General features: G+C 37.6%; 1 protein-coding gene across 2 annotated transcripts in view; it reads left to right on the forward strand.

Annotated features, from left to right (window-relative positions):
• The first annotated feature begins 2065 nt into the window (after positions 1-2065).
• The window catches only part of LOC105539813 (UDP-glucuronosyltransferase 1-8), a 175354-nt gene continuing 167539 nt past the window's right edge, over positions 2066-9880 (forward strand). For both annotated transcript variants that reach the window (XM_011980261.1, XM_011980267.1), the window contains exon 1: positions 2066-2993. In XM_011980261.1, the coding sequence (XP_011835651.1) occupies positions 2139-2993 (855 nt within the window). In that variant the 5' untranslated portion in view covers positions 2066-2138. The remainder of the gene's footprint in view (positions 2994-9880) is intronic.

The raw sequence follows: 9880 nt of genomic DNA on the forward strand, positions 1-9880 counted from the left end.
CATTGATCTGTCTAATATTGACAGTGGGGTGTTAAAGTCTCCCACTATTATTGTATGGGAGCCTAAGTCTCTTTGTAGGTCTGTAAAAAGTTGCTTTATGAATCCAGGTGCTCCTGTATTGGGTGCATATATATTTAGGATGGGTAGCTGTTCTTGTTGCATTGATGTCTTTACCATTATGTAATGCCCTTCCTTGTCCTTTTTGATCTTTGTTGGTTTAAAGTCTGTTTTATCAGAGACTAGGATTGCAACCCCTGCTTTTTTTTTTCTTTCCATTTGCTTGGTAAATATTCCTCCATCCCTTTATTTTGAGCCAATGAGTGTCTTGCATGTGAGATGGGTCTCCTGAGTACAGCACACTGATGGGTCTTGACTGTTTATCCAATTTGCCAGTGTGTGTCTTTTAACTGGGTCATTTAGCCCATTTACATTTACCATTAATATTATTATGTGTGATTTTGATCCTGTCATTATGATGCTAGCTGGTTATATTGCCCATTAGTTGATGCAGTTTTTTATAGTGTCAATTGTCCTTTAAATTGGGTATGTTTTTGCAGTGACTGATAACCATTTTTACTTTCCGTATTTAACCATTTTTACTTTCCGTATTTAGTGCTTCCTTCAGGAGCTCTTGTAAGGCAGGCCTGGTGGTGACAAAATCTTTCAGCATTTGCTTGTCTCTAAAGGATTTTATTTCTCCTTCGCTTATGAAGCTTAGTTTGGCTGGATATGAAATTCTGGGTTGAAAATTCTTTTCTTTAAGAATGTTGAATATTGGCCCCCAGTGTCTTCTGGCTTGTGGGGTTTCTGCAGAGATATCTGCTTTTAGTCTGATGGGCTTCCCTTTGTGGGTAACCAGACCTTTCTCTCTGGCTACCCTTCACATTTTTTCCTTCATTTTAACCTTGATGAATCTGACAATTCTGTGTCTTGGTGTTGCTCTTCTCGAGGAGTATCTTTGTGGTGTTCTCTGTGTTTCCTGAATTTGAATGTTGGCCAGTCTTGCTAGGTTGGGGAAGTTCTCCTGGATAATATCCTAAAGAGTGTTTTTGGTATATACTTTTAAATAACCAGATCTCGTGAGAAATCACTCACTATTGGGAGGACAGTGCCAAGCCATTCATGAGGGATCCATGCCCATGATCCAAACAGCTCCCACCATGCTTTACCTTCAACACTGGGGATTATAGTTGACCATGATATATGGAGGAGACAGACATACAAACTGTATCAAAGGCATAGCATGGGTTCTGTGAAAGGAGGGTGAAAACACAAAGATGGCATCGCCACTGACCTCAGGGAGTGCTCAGTAGACTAAGGGAGACAAGTACATATTTTCCTGAAGGAGGGCACTGGAGTGATGACATGTTTAGAATGTGAAAGTAGAACAGTCACAGAGAGGCAGCCCAGCAGAGTGCTTGCTCAAGGACTGGGCCAGCAACTCCCCACTGCATGTGATGTATCTGAGGAAAGTCATTAAAATAGGCAATGGTCACTTTCCATCAACTCCTTGGTGTGGTCCATGGAGGCAGGATTGTCAGTCTGATTTCGGCATTTCAGAAGCCTCTTAGGGTTTGGATACGGAAGACAACCAGCAATGATTATGTATTTCAGAGATGTGCGTGAGCCCCAATATCTTGCCAGTTGGGAGGTCAGTGTTGAGGGCCTTACTGTCTTAAGGAAATCCTTGACACATAGGATGCCAATTTCTTTTTGGACAGAGAGTATTTGGTTGGTTAAAGTTAAAATCTGAATTTTGTTTTGGGATAAATTCCAAAAATATTAGCTTTATTCAAATTGACTTTCACTTTATCTTTCTGAATTTTCAAGGTCCAAAAGCATTGCTTAGTAATTCTGTTTCTAAACTCACATTGCAGCACTGGGCATGATCTCTCCAAGGCAGAGACCATAAGATAGTCTTGTCTGGAAAACATACAAGTAGGTATCTCAACAAATGATACTCATATATTCTTGTTCTTATGAGTAAATCATTGGCAGTGAGTATGATTTTTTTTTTTTTTTATGAAAGGATAAATACACACCCTCTATTGAGGTCAGGTTTTGTGCCTGTACTTCTTCCGCCTACTGTATCATAGGAGATTAGAAACCCAGCTGCTGACTGGGGCTGCAGTTCTCTGATGGCTCGCACACGGTGGACCAGCCCTGTTCCCCTATGTGTTTCTCTGCTGCTGACCTGTGGATTTGCTGAGGCAGGGAAGCTGCTAGTAGTACCCATGGATGGGAGCCACTGGTTCACCATGCAGTCGGTGGTGGAGAAACTTATCCTCAGGGGGCATGAGGTGGTGGTAGTCATGCCAGAGGTGAGTTGGCAACTGGGAAGATCACTGAATTGCACAGTGAAGACTTATTCAACCTCATACACTCTGGAGGATCTGGACCGGGAATTCATGGCTTTCGCCCATGCTCAATGGAAAGCACAATTACGAAGTTTCTTTTCTCTATTTCTGAGTTCATCCAATGGTTTTTTTGATTTATTTTTTTCGCATTGCAGGAGTTTGTTTAATGACCAAAAATTGGTAGAATACTTAAAGGAGAGTTCTTTTGATGCAGTGTTTCTGGATCCTTTTGATGCCTGTGGCTTAATTGTTGCCAAATATTTCTCCCTCCCCTCTGTGGTCTTTGCCAGGGGAATAGCTTGCCACTATCTTGAAGAAGGTGCACAGTGCCCTGCTCCTCTTTCCTATGTCCCCAGAATTCTCTTAGGGTTCTCAGATGCCATGACTTTCAAGGAGAGAGTATGGAACCATGTCATGCACTTGGAGGAACATTTATTTTGCAAGTATTTTTTCAAAAATGCCCTAGAAATCGCCTCTGAGATCCTCCAAACACCTGTCACAGAATATGATCTCTACAGCCACACATCAATTTGGTTGTTGCGAACGGACTTTGTTTTGGACTATCCCAAACCTGTGATGCCCAACATGGTCTTCATTGGTGGTATCAACTGCCATCAGGGAAAGCCAGTGCCTATGGTAAGTCACCTCTCCTTTAGCACATTAAGAATAATCTGGCTTTGTAAATTAAAAAAAGATTCCTTACTGAACTGTGATTTTACATTTTGGTTTGTTGCATTTCAAATTTCTTTCCAGTTTAACAAATTATTTTGTGCCAGTTCTTGAAAGTGTGTATATATAATTTAAAAATTATACATCATATTTAGCCTACATTTTTGAGTACCATGTTTAGAAAAGTACCAACAACCGCAGTAAGAAATGGAACTTCCCTTTTTTGCTAATTCTGTGTGACCCCTGAGAGCAAATGTCTTAGCAGTTTTACATACATTCTTTTCATTAAAAAAGCGTTTTAGTTGTGTATATATAATTTAAAAATTATAGGTCGTATTCAGCCTACATTTTTGAGTACCCTGTTTAGAAAAGCACCAAAAACCACAGTAAGAAATATAACTTCCCTTTATTGCTAATTTTTGTGACCCCTAGAGGAAATGCTCTTAGCAGTTTTGTGTACATTCTTTTCATTAAAAAAAAAAAAAGCATTTTAGTTATACGCGATATCTAATGTAAATTCTCATACCTATTTTGCTAAAATAAAATCTTGTATTAGGTTAGACATATATTTCTTTACCTTGCATTTTTCATTTGCCAATAAATAATAGATTCCTTTATAGACAAATACAGACAGATTTGACAAGTTCGTTTCATAGTCTTTACTTTGGATGCTATGTAGTTTTTTTAACCAATTAGTATTGATATATCTTTAGGCATTTTCCATTTTTTGCTTTTATGAATAACGCCATGTAAACACTCTTTAATAATTTCCTTATGTGAATATATTTCTATATTCTTGCTTTTATCTTAATAGACTAGAGTCTTACACGTAGGGTTATAGGGTTTTCCTGAATTGAGAAGGATTGGCATCTTTTTACTATTAAGTCATCCTGTTCAGGAATATGTAAGTCTCACTATTTATTCAGATCTTGTTTTATATATGTAAATAAAATTTTTCACTATATAAGCATTTTATGTTTGTTATTAACATTTATTCCTTGGCATTTTATTATTTTTGAAACTATTTTTTTACAGGGCAAATTTTCCATTTCTACATTTAACTGACTATTGGGGTTTTTTCACATGTATCTTGTATCCAGCCACTTTACTAACTTTTTAAATTATTTTTTAGTATGCATTAGATGTACAATATACCCTACCATCTGCAAGTAATTCCCTTCTCTGATATTTATACTGCTTCTTTTGCTTTGCTGGAGCATATACTTCCAAAACATTACTGAGTAATATTGTTAGAGTAGCCAGTTTAAATAGGAATTCGGTCACTTTTGACTGAAAAATCCTTGAAAAATACCAGAATAAGATTCTGGCAAATGCAGAGTTGCTAAATCCAGATGAATCACTTGGTGTCTCATCTCATTACATTATTTTATTAGGGTTGGAGTATACATTTTTGTCTATTGCTGTGGCTGCTTACAAGGTTCAGTAGACTTTGTAACACAGTCATATCTGTTATTGGCAGATATTTGGTAAAAGAGTGACCTTTCAGCCTACTCATGGGAAAGTGAAATGCTCTTTCTAAAAAGCAGGAAGACTACAGTTGTAGGCGTTTCAAAATTAGGCATGACTTTCAGTTCTTGGGCAGACCGGGCAAGGAGATGCAAATTGAAGGACTCTTAAGAGGTTGGACTTATCAAAGCACTTTTCTCCTCTTTATCCTCCATTAATTATAGTACCAAGCACCATCCATGTGTTGCCTACACACCACATCTTTGGCTCAGGGTGAGGCTCTGCCACTTCCTGAACCCACACTGAGTTCATTATGGCTCACAGGGTCACCCAGAGGCCTTTAGAGATATAAAACCCTATATATGATTTTATATCACCTATGATAGGGAGATATACATAAAAAATGAAACATTAAACTCTATATGGTTTCATTTATTTTGATTATAAATCTTTTATGAGATAAGAAATAAATGTGTTTATATATCTATTAAAGAATATACATGTAAGAAAGTTTTTATAGTTGCAGAGGGTTATGTATATTAATGTATATATTTATGATTATATCTGTAAATCCAGCAGAATTCTCACAGTGGAATTCAGATCTGAAAGAGGGCTTTCTTTCAAGAGCCTTGGATGTGGCCCAACCACAAAAGTAAAACTCAACTGTCATTGAAAGAAGGATGGACACTGCATATTGTTCCTTCCTTGTTTCAGAGACCAGGATGTGTCTGGGAAAAGCATGCAGTTGGTTACATCTTGTTGGGAAACAGGATTCAGAGTCTGAGTCTCATCTGTCTGATGAGAAGGGAGCATTACTTAATGATAGAGTACGTGTTTGCACATGTACGTGTTTGTGTATATGCAAGTGTGTTTGTGTACGGTGTCCCAGACCCTGCACAGGGGATTTTCTTGAAGGTCTCCTGTAACAAAATCTCCTTGAGCCTATCCAGGAGAATTACATCCAGGGATGTAATTAAATACTTTAACAAGGATGGCAGATGACCCCATCTCCAACGTCAGGGATCAAATTTCAACGTGAGATTTGGAGGGGACAAACTTTTAAACTATATAATTTGGTATGGTTGTTCTTTTACATTTCAGCGTTCTAATGTGTGCGTTGATTAATGATGTGTAAACAATTCAGCAGAACATTGAAATAGTTTTAATGAGAAAAAGAGGAAGTCACTCCTAGTCTCTTTGAATTTTTGGTTAGTTCCAACAGAATCGATGACTGGTTTTAGGTGTAAAGAATTCAGGCTCCGTCTATACCATCCATGGTAGGTTCAGCTCTGCAGACCTGGGGATGGGATATGGTTACAGAGCAAGAAAAGGTCTGTGCTTCCCCCATTGCTCTAAGTTTCTGGCTCCAGTTCAAGATCCAAATTCAAAGTTAGCTTTTGGTGGACAAGACTAAGGCCTCCCACTAAAATTGTTTACTTCAAGTTTTTATTTTCAAAGTGTTCCAACACACACAAAGGAGAGACTTAGTGTCATGACCACCCGTATATCAATCTTAGGTTAAATAATTTTCACTATTTTGCTGAACTGATTCATCTATCCCTTTTTTCCTGTCTTGAAAGAAAACTATTTTAAAAGAGAAATTTGTGTCAGTCTTTTTTATTATACTTTAAGTTCTAGGGTACATGTGCACAATGTGCAGGTTTGTTACATAGGTATACATGTGCCATGTTGGTTTGCTGCACCCATCAGCTCGTCATTTCCATTAGGTATTTCTCCTAATGCTATCCCTTCCCCAGCCCCCCACCCCCTGACAGGCCCTGGTGTGTGATGTTCCCTGTGTCCATGTGTTCTCATTGTTCAATTCCTACTTATGAGTGAGAATATACGCTGTTTGGTTTTCTGTCCTTGTGATAGTTTGCTGAGAATGATAGTTTCCAGCTTCATCCATGTCCCTGCAAAGGACATGAACTCATCCATTTTTATGGCTGCATAGTATTCCATGGTGTGTATGTGCCACATCTTCTTTATCCAGTCTATCATTGATGGACATTTGGGTTGGTTCCAAGTCTTTGCTATTGTGAATAGTGCTGCAATAAACATATGTGTGCATGTGTCTTTATAGTACCATGATTTATAATCCTTTGGGTATATACCCAGTAATGGGATCGCTGGGTCAAATGGTATTTCTAGTTCTAGATCCTTGAGGAATTGCCACACTGTCTTCCACAATGGTTGAACTAATTTACACTCCCACCAACGGAGTAAAAGCATTCCTATTTCTCCACATCCCCTCCAGCATCTGTTGTTTCCTGACTTTTTAAGGATCGCCATTCTAACTGGCATGAAATGGTATCTCATTGTGGTTTTGATTTGCATTTCTGTGATGACCAGTGATGATGAGCATTTTTTCATATGCCTGTTTGCTGCATAAATGTCTTCTTTTGAGAAGTGTCTCTTCGTATCCTTTGCCCACTTTTGAATGGGTTGTTTTTTTTCTTGTAAATTTGTTTGACTTCTTTGTAGATTCTGGATATTAGCCCTTTTCCAGGTGGATTGATTGCAAAAATGTTCTCCCATTGTGTAGGTTGCCTGTTCAGTCTGATGATAGTTTCTTTTGCTGTGCAGAAGCTCTTTGGTTTAATTAGATCACATTTGTCAATTTTGGCTTTTGTTGCCATTGCTTGTGGTGTTTTAGTCATGAAGTCTTTGCCCATGCCTATGTCCTGAATGGTATTGCCTAGGTTTTCTTCAAGGGTTTTTATGGTTTTCGGTCTTACATTTAAGTCTTTAATACATCTTGAGTTAATTTTTCTATAAGGTGTAAGGAAGGGATCCAGTTTCAGCTTTCTACATATGGCTAGCCAGTTTTCCCAACACCATTTATTAAATAGGGAATCTTTCCCCCTTTTCTTGTTTTTGTCAGGTTTGTCAAAGATCAGAAGGTTGGGGATGTGTGGTGTTATTCCTGAGGCCTCTATTCTGTTCCATTGGTCTATATATCTGTTTGGGCACCAGTACCATGCTGTTTTGGTTACTGTAGCCTTGTAGTATAGTTTGAAGTCAGGTAGCGTGATGCCTCCAGCTTTGTTCTTGTTGCTTAGGATTGTCTTGGCTATGCAGGCTCTTTTTTAGTTCCGTATGAAATTTAAAGTAGTTTTTTCCAATTCTGTGAAGAAAGTCAATGGTAGCTTGATGGGATAGCATTGAATCTATAAATTACCTTGGGCAGTATGGCCATTTATACGATATTGATTCTCCATATCCATGAGCGTGGAATGTTCTTCCATTTGTTTGTGTCCTCTTATTTTGTTGAGCAGTGGTTTGTAGTTCTCCTTGAAGAGGTCTTCACATCCGTTGTAAGTTGGATTCCTAGGTATTTTATTCTCTTTGTAGTAATTGTGAATGCCATCTTGCTAGACATTACCTTTCAACACCCAGTTTGTGTCATTTTAAAAAGAAATTCTTGGCATGTCATTCCATCACTGAATACTTAATTAAATACGAAAAATAAGAAACATTTGTTACATAGCCACAATATCATTATCATATCTAAGGCAATAAAAATTCTTTAATATTATCTCATTTCCAGTCCATAATTAAATTTCCCCCATTTTCTGGAACAACATCTTTCCATATAGATCAATGGAATAGAATGGAGAATTCAGAAATAAACCCATATATTCTTGGCCAATTGACAAGGTGTCAAATTTTGACAAGTGTGTCAAGATCATTCAAATGGGACAGAATAGTCTCTTCAATGGAAGACCCACCCTGGGGTCCTTCAGGTCCAGCATCAGACTCCAAGACCATTTGCAGAGATCATCCAGCCGTCTCCCACCATGCCTCTGATGAATCCTTCACCATGTGCATCCACAGGGATCCCGCAAATATTTTCTCACAGTCTGTTGAGTGACTTTCCTTACAAATACTTCATTGTAGAATAAATAGAGGTTTATAGCAAGGTTGCAACAAATAGTTTAGAGAATTCTTATCTATCCTGTGTCCAGTTTCCCCATTGTTATATCTTATGTTTCTATGGCACATCCATCGCAACTCATTCACCAATATTGACATGTTATGATGAGCTAAAGTCTGTTTCCTTCAGATTTCATTGATTTTTACTTAATATCACTGTTCTTTTATGGGATCCCATTGATACCACCTGAAATGTAGTCATCATGTCTCCTTAGTCTCTTTCAGTCTGTGACGGTTTCTCAGACTTCCCCTGTTTTTGGTGACTTGGGCAGTTTTGAGCAGTCCTGGTCAGGTGTCCTGTAGAATGTTCCTCAGTGTGTGTTTGTCTGACATTTTTATCATGGTTAAACTGGGGTTATAGGTTTTTGGTAGGAAGACACAGAGATCTTTTCTTGTTTTCTTGCATGTAGAAAAGAGTGGCCTGTTCTCCAATGCATTTCTTGTACCTTTGTAAAAACTTGGTTCTTCATACATCTGTGCATGTATTTCTAGACTTTGTGTTCTGCTCCATTGAAATATTTGTGAAATATTTGATTACTGTAGCTTTGTGATAATCTTGAAATGAGGTAGTGTTACCAATTTTTTTCAAATTGTTTTTGCTATTGTAGGTCTGCTACATGACCGTATGGATTTTAGAATAAGTTTGTTAGTTTGGTTTGATTGGGATTGTATTGAATTTATAGATCAACTGGGGAGAAACAACATCTTATCAATTTTGAGTTTTCCAATTCATTAACATATCTATTTAAGTCCCTCATCAGTGTTCTGTAATTTTCAGTGTACAGTCTTTCACATTTTTTGTCAGATATATTCCTAAGTGTTTCATGTTTTTGATGCTATTTAAGTGATATTTTTATTCCAATTTTTAATTGTTCATTGCTAGTATAGTTGACCCCTGAACAATATGGGAAGGAAGAGGACCACCTGCTGAAGCAAAAAATCCACACAGATCTTTTGATTCTCCAAAAACATAACTACTAACAGCCAACTATTTACCAAAAGCCTTACCAGTAGCATAAACAGTCAATTAACACATATTTTGAATGTTGTTAGTATTATATCTTGTATTATTACAATAAAGCAAGCTAGAGAAAAGAAAATGTTATTTAAAAACATAACATATGAAAAAATGCCCAATATCACTAATCATCAGAGAAATGAAAGTCAAAACCACAATGAGATATCATCTCACACCAGTTAGAATGGCTGTTATTAAAAAGTCAAGAAACAATAGATGCTTGCGAAGCTGCTGAGAAAGGGGACCAGTTGTACACTGTTGGTGGTGGGAATGCAAATTAGTTCATCCCCTGTGGGAAGTAGTTTGGAGATTTCGCAAAGAAGTCAGTAGACACCACCAATAAAATAGAAGTTTTATATATATATAAAATCATTTTACCAAGAAACACATGCACTGGTATGTTCATTGCAGCTCTATTCAGAATAGAAAAGAC

This window comes from Mandrillus leucophaeus, unplaced genomic scaffold (genome assembly GCF_000951045.1).
Source record: "Mandrillus leucophaeus isolate KB7577 unplaced genomic scaffold, Mleu.le_1.0 Scaffold21, whole genome shotgun sequence".
Lineage (NCBI taxonomy): Eukaryota > Metazoa > Chordata > Mammalia > Primates > Cercopithecidae > Mandrillus > Mandrillus leucophaeus.